Source organism: Sesamum indicum, linkage group LG4 (genome assembly GCF_026168435.1).
Source record: "Sesamum indicum cultivar Baizhima isolate 11 linkage group LG4, ASM2616843v1, whole genome shotgun sequence".
Classification (NCBI taxonomy): Eukaryota; Viridiplantae; Streptophyta; class Magnoliopsida; order Lamiales; family Pedaliaceae; genus Sesamum; species Sesamum indicum.
The window spans coordinates 254002-271725 of NC_142660.1; the positions used below are offsets into that span (position 1 = coordinate 254002).

At 35.6% G+C, this 17724-nt stretch overlaps 3 protein-coding genes across 4 annotated transcripts; 2 read left to right on the forward strand and 1 right to left on the reverse strand.

Moving 5' to 3' along the window:
* Positions 1 to 2403: 2403 nt before the first annotated feature.
* LOC105159644 (acyltransferase GLAUCE) lies at positions 2404 to 4198 on the forward strand. Its single transcript, XM_011076769.3, has 2 exons — positions 2404 to 2894; positions 3079 to 4198. The coding sequence occupies exons 1-2, from the start codon at positions 2427 to 2429 to the stop codon at positions 3970 to 3972; spliced, it is 1362 nt and encodes a 453-aa protein (XP_011075071.1). The 5' UTR covers positions 2404 to 2426; the 3' UTR covers positions 3973 to 4198.
* Positions 4199 to 4734: 536 nt separating this feature from the next.
* Positions 4735 to 7834, reverse strand: LOC105159645 (lipid phosphate phosphatase delta). The gene is made up of 8 exons (XM_011076770.3): positions 7353 to 7834; positions 7171 to 7266; positions 6933 to 7007; positions 6671 to 6801; positions 6323 to 6426; positions 6091 to 6219; positions 5608 to 5723; positions 4735 to 5276 (listed from the first exon to the last, which is right to left on the reverse strand). The coding sequence occupies exons 1-8, from the start codon at positions 7500 to 7502 to the stop codon at positions 4866 to 4868; spliced, it is 1212 nt and encodes a 403-aa protein (XP_011075072.1). The 5' UTR covers positions 7503 to 7834; the 3' UTR covers positions 4735 to 4865.
* A 998-nt stretch (positions 7835 to 8832) lies between these two features.
* LOC105159646 (DEAD-box ATP-dependent RNA helicase 37) lies at positions 8833 to 15010 on the forward strand. Of its 2 annotated transcripts, none has more exons than XM_011076772.3 (7): positions 8833 to 8988; positions 9423 to 10271; positions 10378 to 10461; positions 12828 to 13070; positions 13400 to 13567; positions 14098 to 14211; positions 14293 to 15010. In XM_011076772.3, exons 2-7 carry the CDS (start codon positions 9519 to 9521, stop codon positions 14767 to 14769), a joined length of 1839 nt encoding a protein of 612 aa, XP_011075074.1. In that variant the 5' UTR covers positions 8833 to 8988; positions 9423 to 9518; the 3' UTR covers positions 14770 to 15010. The 2 variants fall into 2 exon arrangements, with proteins under 2 accessions (XP_011075074.1, XP_011075075.1); XM_011076773.3 differs by having other exon boundaries at positions 8853 to 8988; positions 9484 to 10271.
* Positions 15011 to 17724: the final 2714 nt, after the last annotated feature.

Genomic DNA, 17724 nt, shown 5'->3' on the forward strand with positions numbered 1-17724 from the left:
TGACATCGAAGAAAAAAAAAACAAATATTATGATTGAGATTATGATGACAGCTGGCAAGGCCATTGAGTGATACACTCCACTTTAGGTAAGCAGGGCCCTAAAAAAATAAATTAAAATATCACTATTATGACATAAGCTGATATATGATTAAGAGCATATGTTATTCTTTTACCTGCTGATATTATTTGACGAATATTGGTTGGTTGATATGATTGTATTATGTTTGACTTGTGATTGTGATGTATGTATATATATAGATTGATTGGCTATACTTACTGAGTAGACAACTCACTCCTTGTCATGTACTTTTCAGGAGATATATCACACTGACTAGTCACATTAGATTTTGAGTCGTGTCGTTTTTGTGAATAGGTAGGTCAGCATTACATCTGAAGCCAAGACTTTTGGTTATGAGAATATTAAATATACTAGTCTCTTTCCTGGTTTGCATTTAAAATTTGTACAGCTGGTTGTGGTGCTATTTTCATTTGAGATTTTGTTTACGAGGACATGTGGAGAGATTAAATATATCTTTTGAATATGCCTATTATGTCGTGTGACGTTTATATGTTATATCGATAAATAAAAATATCTTATAAGAGGGGTTGTAATAAGGAAAGTGTATGATAATTAGTGGTAATTATGTATAATGTTGTAGGGGGTGCTACATATTAAGCCTCTTGGATCAGGGCCCTCTCGGATTGGGTTGGTGGGACTTCTATTTTCTAGGGGACATTTGTCTGAGCCTTCTTCCGAACTGGGCCTGTGCGGGACACCATAGGCCTTGCATTTTTTTCTTCTTTTTGGGCTGCTTAGGCCTTTTTGACTCATCTTATTTTTATGCAAATCATAAGGGTTGTTCAGTAAAATTATAAAATATAATTTTTTCTTTTCAATCTATTTTTTTCGTACCAAACAAATAAAAATATTTGAGATATATTCTCATACCAAATAATTTGATAGAAAATCATTATTCTTTTTCTCCCTCTCCCTCTTTAACTTTCCCTCGACCTTTTACTTTCCTTTTTCTTCTCACTTAAACTAAACATATACACTATGTTTGATTTTATTTTTAACTTATTTTAATTTTTTTTGTGGAAATCAAGAGATAAAAATAAAGATAAATAAATATGTATTAGAGATAGTTTGTATATTTGAATTTATTTTTGGAGATAATACAAAATAAGTATGTTATGTTTGATGTTGTTTAGTAGGAAACAAAAATTACTGTTCATTGTCAAATTATTTCTCTTATATATATATATTTATATATATGTATGAGTATGTATATAATTTTTTTAGATGTAGGGCCTATAATTAGTGTAAACTTATTTGACAAAAAATAAATGAGGCATTGTTTCAAAACATTTTAAAACACTATCAAAACTTCCAAAAGAAATCAAAATAAATATTATTATGCTTTGAGCCATCTCAAAAATAAAGCAAAACTAAAAACAAACATTATGATATAGTCTAAGTGTTGACTGCAGTATACACTATACAATTACAAGTTACAACCCAAGCCCAGTTCAGTAATTGAATCCAGAAAGGAAGAGTGATGTAGATAGAGATGAGGAGGAGTTGGTGTTGAGACAAAAGACAAACAACCAAACGAAAGAGATAAACATCTGCACACAAGTAATTATCAAAGTGTTGGCGTTGAACATGCAATCATCGTGCATATATATTTATGTAAGTTGTATGTGATAATTAGATAAAGGGAGAAGGAGTTTCTCCCATTTCTTCAATCTTTTTCCTTTTCTTACTCCACATCATATATATATGTCATGTACATGGTTGTTACCGATATCACTTAAGATTGTATATTTTTTATCAAATTAAAATAATTATAATATATTTATTATATAATTAATTATTTTTTTAAATTAGTGTATATATATTGTGCTTACTGTATAACTGATTCAAATTCAATTAAATTCAATTTAAATTAAAATTTTTCTTATTCAACCTACGTGTATCAATAATTAAATATGATAATGTCGCATGGTTGACTAACTTTTTTTTTTCTTTTTTCAGTATAATTTGGATAATAATTCAGTTTTTGACCCAACAACTTGGTTCCACAAAAGTAACTTATTTTCAGATGCAAGCATGAATGTCCCCACCCTACCATTTAAAATTAATAATCCAATGTTAATATATATAATTATGGGGTGTATACGAACTTTTTTAAGGTCCTAATGCCTAATTAATTAATGGTAGTTAGATAGTTGACTACGCCAAAGTAGTGCTGGCATTCTCCCCACTCCTACACCTATAATATTATAAGTTGCAAAAAAGTCATAATTTCACACGCGTGTTAAACAAATGCATGTAAATTAATTAATTAATTTCTTCTCAAGGCAGCTTCAACGCGCTGTATATATGAGACTAACTATAATTCATCACAAAAGAAATTCACAATATGGCATTCATCTTGCCCATTCCACCCATGCAAGATCTTAAGATCACATTTCAAGAATCCATCCTTGTTTCTCCATCAAAACAAACTGATGATGATGATCCGAACAAATCCATCTTCCTGTCTAACATAGACCAAATCCTCAACTACAATATTCCCACTGTCCATTTCTTCAAAGCCAACCCTGATTTTCCTCCCCAAATTGTGCCCAAAAGGCTCAAAATGGCACTACAAAGAGTTCTGCAGGTGCACTATCATTTCATGGCTGGAAGATTCAAACTGAACCAGCAATTGGGCCGCCTTGAGATCGACTGTAACTCCGCAGGAGCTGGTTTTGTGGTGGCTTCTTCGGATTATTCACTTGATGACTTGGGTGACTTTGTTTATCCCAACCTCGGATTCCGGCAGCTTGCGGTCCAAACCTTGGATAATTTGGGACCAGAGGTTGAGCAGCCACTATGTGTTTTTCAGGTTAAACAAACTACTTCTTAACCAAATTGTAGATGGCCCAGCCAAAATTCTATTGTTTACTGAAACCTTAGACATAACATAACATGTTATAAAGCTTGAGTTCTACCGTGTATATATAATTTCAGGAGAACAGTCTTCGATCGTACTATAAGTAATATATATTTTGTTAATTTGTGGTTCGTAGGTAACATCATTCAAGTGTGGGGGTTTCTGCATCGGCATGTCGACAAATCATGTATTGTTGGACGGCGCAAGCGCCCAAATCTTCATTGAAAATCTAGCCACCCAAGCCTTCGACGACAAGCCCTTGGCGGTCATCCCATGCAACAACCGCCACCTCCTAGCCGCCAGATCTCCGCCCCATGTGGAGTTCCCGCACCCCGAGTTTTTCAAACCCGATCTCCCTGAAGTTGTGGGGCCACCAGTGTTCGACTGCAAAAGGGAGGAATTGGATTATACAACTTTCAGCCTAACTTCGAAAGCTATCAATTATTTAAAGGGCAAAGCAAAGGAGAATATTAGTTATAGCACCACCAAGATCACCAGCTTTAACGTGGTGGCAGCGCTCATATGGCGGTGCAAAGCTTTGTCAAATGATGCTGAATACAATAAAGATAGAGTTTCCACTCTGCTTAATGTTGTGGACTTAAGGTCAAGGCTGAATCCACCATTGCCAGATTCATACAGCGGCAACGCAGTACTAGTTGCATATTCGTCGGCAACATGCGAAGATATTGAAAAATGGCCATTTTCGAAGCTGGTGGAGATGGTGTCAGAAGCGCCAAAAAGGGTGAGTGATGAGTATTCAAAATCTGTGATAGACTGGTTGGAGATAAACAAAGGGCTGCCTTGTGGGGAGTACATGGTGAGCTCATGGCTGAGATTGAGGTTTGGTGAGGTGGTGTATCCATGGGGCAAGCCTGTGTACAGTGGGCCAGTGGTGAGCCACAGGAAAGATATTTGCTGGATCTTTCCCGGTGTTGATGGAGTTAACGCCTTGGTTTCTCTGCCAGCTAAGGAGATGGAAAGATTTGTGGCACTATTTCGCGAGTTCTTCCCACAATCCATCATTAATTAGCTTAATCTATGAGAACTCTGTGTGTGTGTGTGTGTTTGTAGTATGGTATGGTTGAGAATAATAATGATTGTGGCAATGCTTTCTCATGTGTAGCAATTTCATGCATGTGCCTCGTGTTGTAATTTGTTGCTCCAGGATTCCACGCTGGCGGCGGCCTGCTCTTCAATTCCTATGCATGTGTTTTTCCAATTTCATGAAAAAGTGTCAATTTTTCACTACGGCTTAATTGCTGTTATTGTCCCTAATTGTGCATTGTCGTCGCCCAGCTATGCTCAGCAGGCGACATCATTCACACCCCTCTGTTGGGGGATAGCGTCGCCCCTTCTATGGGCAGAGGGGTGGCCGCGGAGGGGTGCGGGGCGGCCACTAGATAATTTTTTTTTTAAAAAAAATATATTGAGATCTGTGATAGACTGACTGGTTGGAGATAAACAAAGGGCTGCCTTGTGGGGAGTATATGGTGAGCTCATGGCTCAGATTGAGGTTTGATGAAGTGGTGTTCCCATGGGGCAAGCCTGTGCACAGCGGCCCCGTGGTGACTGGTGAGCCATAGGAAGGATATTTTGTTGGATTTTTGCTGATGCTGAAGGTGTAGTTAACGCCTTGGTTTCTCTGCCTTCTAAGGAGATGCCAAGATTCGTGGCCTATTTTCGTGAGTTCTTCCCACAATCCATCATTAATTTACTTAATCCATGGGAACTATCTATCTATATATAAGTGAAAAGGAAAAACAAATTTATATAAATGCATAGAATCAATAACTGGACTCTAAAAACACTATAACCTCATATATATATTATACAAAAGATTTGAGACGTCACTATACAATAAGCATCTAAAGACCAGCTAGCAGAGTCAGTAGAAAATACAATACTTCTATAACTAAAGAACAATCACAAGCCTAGGTGAGAAAAGACAGAAGGGACGAGGTCAACAACAGACCATGCAAGCCCAGTATATTGAAGGAGCCTTATGCCAGTATCAATGTTGAATGACGTCTGCTTGGAGAAAAAGAAGAGTTTCTGTACGTAACCTGATTGCTTTATTTCATCCGACTTCTTGTCAGCAGCCATGCCCTTCAGAGCAGGTATATAGCTCGTTGACCTTATTGGGATTCCCAAAGTATTTGCAAGAATGGGAAGAATCCATTTGGCGAGAGCCTTGGTACAAAACTTCACCACCAGTATTGTTGGGATCCCCAGTAGTAGTCTACCCACAAATGCAGGAATTGTAAGATCAGGAGAAAATATGCGTGCAACATCTTCATGGTGAAACTGCTGAAACGTTTGGTGGATCCCAATCACCTGGATGATATGATTTTCGTCAATATGTTGAGATACGAGCAATAAAACTAGCTAAAAGCAGGCAGTGTCTAAATGAAAGTTTCAGTCCCATGAATTGTTAATTGAACACCAACAAATTTTTATATTGTCATCATAATGTATAGCTGTTTCCACCAAAATGAAATTAGGGAAAACAGAAAAGTTTGGCAGTATGGTCATGCAGACATTAATCTTCATGTTAATGCAAATTAAATTGTACGAAAGGCAAATGTCAGGCTCACAGGTCACGTTGCCAGAGCAAGTATATATTGAAAATAAGCTCATAAGAAAGAGTAGGAAGATCTTCACTTACGATTCCCAAGGCAACACCATTGAAAGCTGTGTGATATTCAAAACTTGGTGTCGGAAGTTCAGGTTTTGGGTAAGCAAAGAGTAACAAGAAGCATAGGGCAGCCCAGAATGATATAACTGCAGACAAAAAACACCTTGAACTTTAAAGATCTTGAACCAACAGCAGAAGAGCATACTATTTAGATATGGATCATACAGTAGTAAATTTACAGTGAGCATCTAGGGATGGTCGTATTATCTCAAATTTTCATACGCTCAACAGAAAGTTCGAGGAAGTTTGACCTTTTCTTTCAGTTAGACCTTTATGCTATTTCATGAAGTTCAGAAGTGGCGGATTTGCATTATAATTCATAACTACTCTTATAGCTTCTCCGAATATTGACACCAAGCTTAACAAACAGATAATACAGCAGGTCTAAGCAAGATAGATGATGAACAAAGGAAGGTAGAACAGATATGCGATGCTGAAGGGGGGACATATTACCATTCTGACCAGAAACTATGAAATTATCTATGTATTCGGAGACATAGAGCCATATTGTCAGGATGCCTAATCCCAAAGCCAAACCACCGATAATGTCTATCAAGCTGTGCATTCCAAGGTATATCCTTCCTAAAAGTACAACAATATATCAGAAGAGTATACTCGAGGAAAGCAAAAAGTATTTTCAGAAGTAAGAAATGATTAGAAATATAATGCAATAAATTAAACTTACCCAATCCAATGAGACCGACAACCAAACTGACCGTGGTGATACCTATTATCTGTGCAAAGGCATCATGATTTCCAGTATAGGCCAGAATGTAGTGTAACAAGTACCTGGATTTCCCAAAAAGGCTCCTTAAGTTTAGAAAGAAGACAGAATTATTATGCAAAACATGTAGCAACCATGCACTATAGTAGCACAATATACAAAATCAACCTTCCAGATAAAACCAAGTACTGAGCAATGAGCATATATCTTCACTAGCATCAGTACAGGGGATCCTGAATTTGTTGTCTCTTATAAGTCACCTCAGAAGAAAAAAAATAAAGGAGATAAAATTCAAGAAAATGTTCGTACCCTGATAAGCAAACTGTATTAAGAGTGTGTGAGGAAGGTAATCCATATTCCATGGCATTGTCCTCTTCATCTTTGGTGGCTGTAACTCTCCTGACAGGTGGACAACAAGGTCTAGGTGCTGAGACCACATCCTGTGAGCCATATCCATAAACGGGATGAAAAGAAAGCAGTGAAAATGTGGCAGAATTACAGAGCATCACTGTATTTGCAAAAATAGTCATAAAATATGTTAAACAATAGAGATTAGAGAAAGAAAAGCCACCTTAATACAGTTTCCTGTATAATCACAAAAGGCCATCAAGAGGGTCATTTGCCTAGCCAATTTGCAATGCCCAGTCTACCCACACAACAAAAGACAATCAATCAAAAGAAAAAAGAATGGGTATACATTACAATTTTGTTCAAACTCTTAATGATTTCAGAATGCAAAAAGACCGGCATACCAACACAAAATGTAGATACATATATTAATTAGGGTGTGAATGTGATAGAGAACATACCCAGAAAAGCAAGGGAAGAAAAGCAGTGTAGAAAGGCACAGAAACAACACAAGACAACAAAGAGAAAAAGGCATCCAAATGTCTGTGCTGGTATTTCTGCATGCAAAACACGAAAAAAGAGGTCAAAGATGAAAAAGAAAAATGTAATGTTTAAGGGTATTGATGTTGAGGAATAGAGAAACCTGGATCTTGAGAATAATGGGGGTGCCAGAAATGACAGAGTGAGAAACCCATGGCTGTGTAAGAGATCTGAGCTTCTGAGTGAGATTGAATTTGGAAGAAATCAGGATCCAGAATGCTATTCCACATAGAAAACTTGTCGGGGTTACCATTTTGTTTAGTAAATTAATGTTTATATAGAAATACTCTTGTATTGTTCTGCTTTCTCAATCTCTTTGCGGTTGCGGGTGAGCTTCTTTCTTTGGCCTGAAAATTATGCCGCTCACCTCCTGGAAAGAGGGAGGGTCAGGCTGAGGGTGGAGGAGCACGAGCTGAAGACTTTTCCAAGTCGAAAACCCAAACAGCTGCAAATTTATGTGGTTGTGGTGGTGGTGGACTGGACTTGGACCAAATCTACTCTCTCAAAAACAAACAAACAGAGAGAGAGAGAGACAAACAGAGAGAGAGAGACAAACAGAGAGAGAGAGGGAAGAGGTGTCTAATTTTTTTATTATATATAGATTCTGTTTTTTATTTTTTTGAGGAAATATATTTTGATTCAGTTAATTATTAAGGAGTGTGTGGAGAATCTAGTTTAGTGTAGTGGAGTAAATATTATAGGTGCAGTGCAGGCAGGCACGGAGAGGAGAGGAGAGCAGTGCACAAGGGACGGACAAGAACAAGTGGAAGTGGACAACCCCTGGGATGAGAATGAAAGCATTGATAAGTTGAGAAATTTAGACATAATTCACAGCATAAATATATCAAGAATGTGTCCTTATTCCTATGATAACTCCAATTCATAAAAGAACAAATGCCATCACCTCCCTGCTTTTACTTGAATACTATTTTGATGATATGGTAGAGTTGTGTGTGTGTGTGACTGTGTGGTTGGATTGGACATAAACGTGTGATGTTGTTGGATAATTTAACTAACAACAACTCCTTCCACCTCCCAACTCCTATACTTTTAATCACCCTCTAATTATCAAATTAAATGTCATTTTTATTTTCTTAAGATTGCAAAATGATTTATTCTATATCATGATTTTTTCATATCTCCAACTTTTAATAAAATGTTCATCCAATCCCAACTGTTAAAACAATTATTAATCAATAAATCTATTTATTAGACTAAAACAAATATTAAGATTATTAAATCTTTGAATTATAAAAGTTTTACATATAATTATACTAAAATTTAAGAGAGGACGGTATAATTATCAGCTACTAAAAAAAAGTATTTGAGAAATTATATAATCCCAATTATTTACATACCATCCAAATAATAAGTTAAAAGCAGTAATGGGATTTGGTAGCCTATATATAATTGTTAATGTGAATATTATAGTACATGTATTTACTATTTAGAGGTGTTCTTTTATTTGTTTTGGCATTGTTAGTGAAATCAAGTGGAAAAGGGTTGACAAGAGAAAGAAATAAAGAAACGTGTAAACACACACACACACACACATATATTTATATTTATATTTGCATAAAATCTAAGAAAATGGTTAAATCCGATTACTTCGCTTTAGTGTCCGATTATTTCATTAACTCCTATATTTCCTCTTCTCTCTCTCTCTCTCTCTCTCCCTGTCTAGGGTTTTCAAAATTCTTCTTCTACAAATCCTCCAAGCTTTTGCTCATCTCTCTCAGGTTTCTCTCCCAACTTTCTCTACGCTCACACCCACTTGAATATTTTTGCATGTATCTTTACACATACATAAGCTTTATATACTATTGAATGTATTGTAAACACGCAATTCACATTGCCGAATGCGAGGGTTTGAGGTTGATCTCTTTGCTTTCTTGCGTGTCTGAGAGAGCGGGAGATGAAGCCCTTGTGTATTTTTTTTTCTTTCTTGTCCGTTTAGTACTTTGTGACTATTTAAATGCTTCCGCGCTTGGTCCATGGTCCACTCCGAGATTTTTGATTGCCCTGCTGTTTGTTATTTGTTGATTCCTATAGTTGCCCCTTATTTTTCTTCGTTGAAGAATTCAAATAGAATTGGCTTTTCAGATTGGTTGATCCCTTAGGTTCATAAGGATGCGAGATTTGACTGTTATATATTCGGCCTTTTTTTTTTCAGGGTTTTGAATTGTGATATATTTGGATCAAACTTCAATAAGTTTTGGAAATTGGTGATTCAGTTATCAGGAATACGTTTTCTATAGTGTTTTCCAAAATGAGGACATCATGGGCAGATGCTGTTGACAATGTAGCTACTGGATCTTCTGATAATGCCGGCACTAGTGGTGGAAAAGAACAAAAGTCAGCTCCCACCAAGCCAGCGTATGTTCCACCACACCTTAGGAACAAAACTCCTGCATCGGAGTCACCTGCTCCGTCACTTAGTGGCCCACCATCAGGTAATGATAGGTCTAGGTATAATGGGCCCACAAGTGGATCCCAATGGGCTGGTTCTAGGTCTGATTACGGACGTCAGGGATATGGCAGTGGAGGTCGTGGCAGCGGTGGTTGGGGTGGGAGGAGTGGTTGGGGTGGTAGGGAGCGGGAGGTCAACCCTTTTGGTAACGATGATGTGGATGCAGACACAGAGCATGCGTTTAATGAGCAGGAGAATACGGGTATTAACTTTGATGCTTATGAGGATATTCCTGTGGAGACGAGTGGGGATAATGTGCCACCACCAGTGAATACATTTGCAGAGATAGACTTGGGTGATGCACTTAATCTGAATATTCGAAGATGCAAGTATGTGAAGCCGACTCCTGTTCAGCGACATGCAATACCCATTTCGCTAGCAGGACGAGATTTAATGGCTTGTGCTCAGACTGGATCGGGCAAGACTGCCGCCTTTTGCTTTCCGATTATTAGTGGAATTATGAGGGGACATATTCCACAAAGACCACGTGGAGTTCGCACTGTTTTTCCACTTGCTCTTATTCTTTCACCAACAAGAGAACTCTCAATGCAGGTGAGCCTGTTATTTGAACATTAGTTTCACATTGTTCAAGTTAATTGTCATGTGGTGCCTGAAACTTCGCAGAAGTTGTCATTTCCTTGATTCGTTTCACCTGCAGATACACGAGGAAGCTAGAAAATTTTCCTATCAAACTGGTGTCAGAGTGGTTGTTGCTTATGGAGGAGCGCCAATAAATCAGCAGGTTATTCCTTTGTTATGTTTTTGGATGTCCGTATATACTTTGTGGCATACAATATTTGATGCATAACTTGATTTTGACAGGTGATGGAAAATTCTTGGTTAATGCAATAACTTAATGTATTCATCAATAACTAACAACTTGCAGCTATCCAAAGCGATCATCTTTTGTCTCTGTATACGAGCAACACCCTTTGACATTCCAATGTATCATTATACTTCGAAATAAGATAACTGTAAGCATGAAAAATGAAGAATCTAAACAATTTGCATGCCACTAAACACAAACACAAACAGACACAAGCACACACACAAACACACACACTATTAACGGTCTTGTGAATGCATATCGAGTAACAACCAGTGTCAGGTTTGTTTAACTGTATCTGTTTATTATTTGTCCAATACTTGTGATAATTGCTGGAATTATTTTACAATTTTATTTGTAAAATTCTTGTTAAAATCTTGTTAAATTTGTCAGTGTTATCATGTTTATAACTTATTTTTTCTTTTTTTATTGGTCCATGCGCATTGGGATATGCATGGATTGCTAATGTTCAAAATAGTATTTTTTGTTCATCCTAATTATTTAATTGATTATAGGAGCGCAAACGAGTTTAGTTCAAGAAAACTTAAGGCTCGATCTCGAGTGCGGCCTCATTCACAAAGAAAAATATAAACAAATTAGTTTGTCTAAGGAATACATCATTTTGATTTTATTATAAAATAGAGATTCTTAATTTTATGTTGGAACTAACGAGATGATAAATATTCTTTATTAATTATTCAAAAAATTATAAAGTTGCGAAGCATGAGTGTGTTCATTTAACTTCAACTTTGTAATTATCAGTTAATGACATGCTTGGTAAAGATTTAGAATGATCATTTACTCGAAATTATATAACCTGGTACAATTATTATTTATGAAATAATAAATAAATAAATTTCATAGTTCTGCAGTAATTCTTGCAAAATGTCAATTTTACAATATTGTATATAAATATATATTAAAAAGATTAATTTAGAAATAAAATGCGAATAATTTTCAGAATAGAACTTATGATAAAAATAGTAGCAATCTAAATATCTCATATTTATTGGGTAACGTAAGAGAATCTTATAAACCAAGCAATTAGTTCATCTAGTTTATATACACATGCAACATACTACATTACAAGTATGAAATTATATACAATGTTTTAATTATTAGTGTGATTGTAATTATCATTTTCTTTAGTACTAATTTGTGGGTGTTACCAAATTTAGCAAAATTTACAAGGAATATACTATAATTAATTAAACACATACATATCTTGGTGAATATATTTAAAAATATGAAAACCTATTAGTATTTTTAAGAATATATCATTTTTTTTTCAATTTGATTTCCCAAAAGTTTTTTTGTACTGAATTATAAAAAGGTAGCATTTGCAAATAGAAACCATTAAGATAATTCATAGAAGTAAAAGAATGAACAAAACATTGAATTAACACAGACAAATGAAAATTGTATATATTATGTTAAATAATATATATTTTTCAAAAAAGTGTTGGATAAGTTGTATTAATTGAGTTTGTTTTAGATATATAGTACATAATTTATAAAATATTCTGGTATTATTATTTTTATTGTAATTGCACGAAATTAAAAAAATCTAATATTGATAAGAAAGTATTATATGTGTTATACTTGTATGAGTGTATTCATTTGATGTAGTACTAATCATATATGTCTATACATACCTTTAGAAAGTAATAAAAATGAAAACATTTAAAAAGTAGGATAAATCTTGCCAGCTCTGGATGGAGAAAGTTGAGACAGCTCTAGAATATAGTGTTTGTTGATCGCCAAAATCACTGTTTATTTGTTTAAGTCCACCTTTTTATCTACACTCTTCAGTGTTTCAGTGGAGTCCAAAAACTCAATAATATTGATGCCTCTTCTGTCTTGCTTTCGGCTTTGTGATCTTATGGATGTACTTCTTTTTTTCTCTTGTCTTGCTATCATGTTGGATTATATGGACTTGAAGCAAGAAACAGGTAACAGGAAGTTAGCTGGCGGAGATGTGTTTTCTGGTGCTGTAGCCGTTAATATGAGTAATGATTCTTTGCAGAGATTTGAGACTGTCAATTATACAGTTAGACAGATCCCTCTTTTTTTCCCCTCCCCTCCACATTTTTTTGTTTAATGGCCTTTTTCCATGGGTAAATTAGTATTTTTCTGGTGACTTGTTCTTGTCTTATTAGAATGCAACCAGTAATTCTTTTCATGATAGGTGGCTCTATAACATGTACAGCCTGCCCTGAAGTATTGGCAAAAGTATCGTTTCTACTTGTAGGTGTGGTTAAATATCATTTATTTGTGTACAGCTCCGTGAACTTGAGAGAGGAGTTGATATTCTGGTGGCCACTCCTGGAAGATTGGTTGATTTGCTTGAGAGGGCCAAAGTTTCATTACAAATGATAAGATACTTGGCTCTGGATGAGGCAGACAGAATGCTGGATATGGGATTTGAGCCTCAAATCAGAAAGATAGTGGAACAAATGGATATGCCTCCTCGTGGTGAAAGACAGACAATGCTGTTCAGTGCCACCTTTCCAAAAGAGATCCAGGTCTTTGTTGTAGATCTTTTCTGATTTCCTTCACCATTACCTGCTTTTGTCCCCTATTGGATTTCTATTAAAGTAATTAGGGAATTTTATCTAGTTGAAAAATCCACATCTAGAGTTTTCATCAAATTAAATGACATGATGATGCAATTTGTGGTGTTGTCTGCGGCTGGCAGCTTTAGCCGGCAGCTTTTCTAATACTTGATGGCATTACTGACCTGTGAGGATTTTTTAAAAAATTTTGGCTTGCTGGTTGATGTTAGTTTAGTCTTGTGAAGATAGCTAAATATTTTACCAAGCAATCTTCTGAAATTTCTAATTTTGACATGCAGCGGCTGGCTTCCGATTTTCTTTCAAATTACATTTTTTTGGCAGTTGGAAGGGTTGGTTCTAGTACAGACTTGATTGTTCAAAGAATTGAATTTGTTCATGAGAGTGATAAGAGGAGCCATTTGATGGATCTTCTTCATGCTCAGAGAGCAAATGGAGTTCAAGGAAAGGTAATCCAATTTCTTGTGAACATGCATACTTTTTTCTTTTGTGATATTTTTGTTCTTATTATTCAGTATATGATTAAATTATGGCCTTGTCTAATGTAGGTTAAGTTATTAGATCCTTTTGATAAGGAAGTGTTAATATTTTAGTTTATTAACATTATTTGTTTTAGTTGTTTATGGTTCAATCGAATTATGAAATGTCTGTAATTGGTATCACTAATTCACCTAGCATGTTGTGGAAAATATCAGAAGACCTGCTAGCTAGCTTGATAATTATATAAAGTAAACATGGAAATTGGATGCTCGCTGTTGAAATGTCCTGTGTCAGACGTGTGGTAAGTTGGCTTTGTAATTATTCTACCATGTGGAATTTCTCTAACGTCGCCCTTCAATTAGCAGCTTCTCTTCAGTAACATCAATTGGAATATAGGTCTCTGGGGGTCCCCATTTTCATTATATGCCTCTCCTCAATTTATATTTTTTCTGTATGGATGTCTAGAATACTTTTCTCCTGACTTTGCTGATTTGTGCAGCAAGCTCTTACTTTAGTATTTGTGGAAACGAAGAAGGGAGCTGACTCATTGGAACATTGGTTGTGTCTGAATGGTTTTCCTGCTACTACTATCCATGGGGATAGGACACAACAGGTAAGGAGTTAATGCAATCGACAATACAGCTGTATTCTAAATCCATTGATTTATTCCATCTTGATTGGTTTCTGGTTCCAGGAAAGAGAGCTTGCATTAAGATCCTTTAAGAGCGGGAACACACCTATATTAGTGGCAACAGATGTGGCAGCCCGTGGTCTTGATATTCCACATGTTGCTCATGTAATAAACTTTGACCTCCCAAATGACATTGATGATTATGTTCACCGGATAGGACGTACTGGTCGTGCTGGCAAGACAGGATTGGCTACAGCATTTTTTAATGAGAATAACATGTCTTTGGCAAAGCCGCTTGCTGATTTGATGAAGGAAGCAAACCAGGAAGTACCTGATTGGTTGACTCGGTTTGCAAGTCGAGCTTCATATGGAGGTAAAAGTCGGCGTGGTGGTGGACGTTTTGGTGCTCGTGACTTTAGGAGAGATTCTTCTTTTAATAGGAGTGGGAGTGGCAATGATTATTATGGTGGTGGCAGCGGTGGTGGTTATGGAGGTTATAGTGGAGGGTATGGTCCTGCAGCGACCAGTGCTTGGGATTAATTTGTCAAAACTAGTGCTATGTTATCTTGGAGATTTATATATTTTCCATCAAATTCTGATTATTATTAAGCTTTCACAATGAGAAGAGATCTTTTATATCTTTTTGACTTCATAATACTTGTGTGATCCACTTGGGGATTACGGGAGAGATGCCATGTAGCTTAGAGCCTAGTTAGACTGCTGTTATATAAGTCAGATCCTCTTCTGAAATTCTTTTATTTATATGTTTTTTGTTTCTAAATTTTGAAGCTGCTGCAAACTTAAATTTCCAGAGGTGGATCTGAATGTGGCGCATGTAGTGGATGGCTTCAGTTCAGTTTGAGTTATCTTATGATGAACATGTAGGAATTCTTCATACCTCTCTAGCAGTCGGAACGTTATTATTTCTGTGCTGAGCCGCATGGTTTGACGTGTTGCTCCAGTCATCTTGGATACTATATTGCCAGGAAATACAACTTTTCTCGACGAATGTGTAATTGTATATAATGGGAGATCAAATAAAGGGTACTTGTGTCTAGCCCAATGTTAAGTGCTTCAGCTTTCATGTACTTGTGCGTAGAACTCGACAAATTCTGGGGCTAAGTGTGTAGTGTGTAAGTGTGTAGTGTGTATGTTGGAGTAAATTCAGTAACTTTCATTTAGTAATTGGGTGGTGTTGCTTTACTTTAGGAGAAAGGAAAACATGGTAGAACAGCAGAAGGCGGCATTACTGTTCTCGTTTTGGCCTATTCTTTTCTAGGATTTGGATTTGTATAAACACGTTGAGAATGCCTTTTAGTCCGGTTTTGAGCAATATTTGGTTCATGATCTTGGTTCTTGTCCAAGCAGCAAAAACACAGCATACTCCAGTGTGGCAAAAATCTTATCCTGTCCAGAAAGACTGACACTAAAGTAACAATTAAAAGAAAAGGGTAAAATGCAGCCATTCCTAACATACGGGGTTATTTGTTTCAATTTCTTTTTTTACATTTTTCTCCCCAATTTTTTGTTTTATTGCATTTTATATTTTTTGAGAATAATGATGGAATATTTTGTTCACGCGTGTACACGAGTCTAAGGGCATTTTTGGATTTGATAAAATTATAAAGGAATGTTGATAACTCCCAACATATGGAATCATTTGCACTTTGCTACCAAACCTTTTTACAAAAAAAAAAAAAATTAAAAAAATAGAAAAAATATGAAGAAAAGTTCTGAAAAATGGAGAAAAACAAAGGAAATTTTCAAAAATTTAATACCTTATCTACAGATAAATCACTTCACAATGCAAGTCAAATGTAATGTTGGCACAGACTAAAATACAAATATACGCTTGATGGTGGCACCCACAAAAATACACATGATTTTTTTTTCCTATCTCTTTTGGGTTTGATTTTCTCTCTTTTTATACAATAGTAGTGTATTTTGTTTTATTGTGAAGTTGCATTGTTTCGTGATTTTTTCATTTGAATTGTTGAAGTTAAATTTTTCCATTTGGGTCAGTGATATTTTCTCATTTGGATTTTTTTTCAATCTTTGTATTGTTGTGTTGATTTTGTGGTGGTGTTGAAATTTTTTGTTTGTGAATTGAAGTTTAAATTTTTTTGGTTCTATTGAGAGGTTTCACACACCTAATATCACAGAAAGTTCATGATTTTTTTGTTTTATTTTGTCTTGTAATATGAAGTTGTTTATTTGCAAATTATGTATTGAATTTTTCTTTATTTTTGTCGATGAATCTGTAATTGTATATAATAAAATCACCCTCAAACGCATGCACACATATGAACAAATTTCGTCATTATTTTCCGTAAAATGCAAAGTATAACAAAATCAAAAGGTTGAGACTGAGAGGAAAAATGTAAAAAGAAAAGATTGGGGATAAAGTACAAATAACCCCATATATTGAATGGGTGTTTGTATTTTACCAGGATTGTGGGGTTGGCACATGGGCGTGGGCGTGGGCGTGTCCGCTTCACAAATTTCAGGGTAGTCAATCAATGTTACATTAGTTGCCGGTAGAGCTACCTATTCAGACACCAATAAAGTAAGTGTAAATGCAGCAGCAGCAGCAGCAGAATCTCCTATTAATATTTATTACTTGATGAAGATATATATATATATATATATATATATGCTCCAATAGTAATCTACGTACGTATATTAAAGAGGTAGGTAGAAATAATAATGGAACGGGAAAAAGATATGATGATAATATGTTGATGATAGAGATGATTAATTTCTTGATTTCCTGCAGACGACCTTTTGAATCTTCATCTCTCTTGTTTACTTGCCAAATGGGTGGCCCGACACGTGAGCAATCAGGCAGGCCATGATGATGATGTTTAACATTTTGTAGCTAGCACAAGTAAATGTGTGTGTGGTAGAGAGTCGTCTATCAATTGTTTGTTATATGTCCAAATCTATGTGTAGCTACCTTAATTTAATTACAACTGCACTCTATATATATATACACCTTCCATCTGCTTCACCTAATTATTAATTATTTGTCTGCTTCTGTTTTCATTTCATTTGTAACTTTTAATTCTACGGACGCCCATCACTGACGTCTATATATATATATATATAATGATTTATGATATCTTAATTAAGGATACATGCATCTTCTTCATTCAACTTTGAAAACAAACAGACAGCTATTTTTGGCTAAAACTAAGTCGTCACAATATATATATATATATATATATATATATATATGTGTGTGTTGATGAGTTGAGCATGAGGCAGGGAGGGAGGGAGACAGACATGCTCGCTTGTGTCGTGTGCATGAATTTATTTTTAGTAAAATTATTAGCAGCTGCTCATCGTTACTTCAACATCATGAATTTCAACTTTATTTATATTAGACAAAGACAGTAGTCTTATTATAACAACAACTGCATAATTAGTGTATACATAGGAAAATGATGGTAAAGGCAAGTGTCCCATCAACGATTGAAGCAAGGAAAGAGTTGG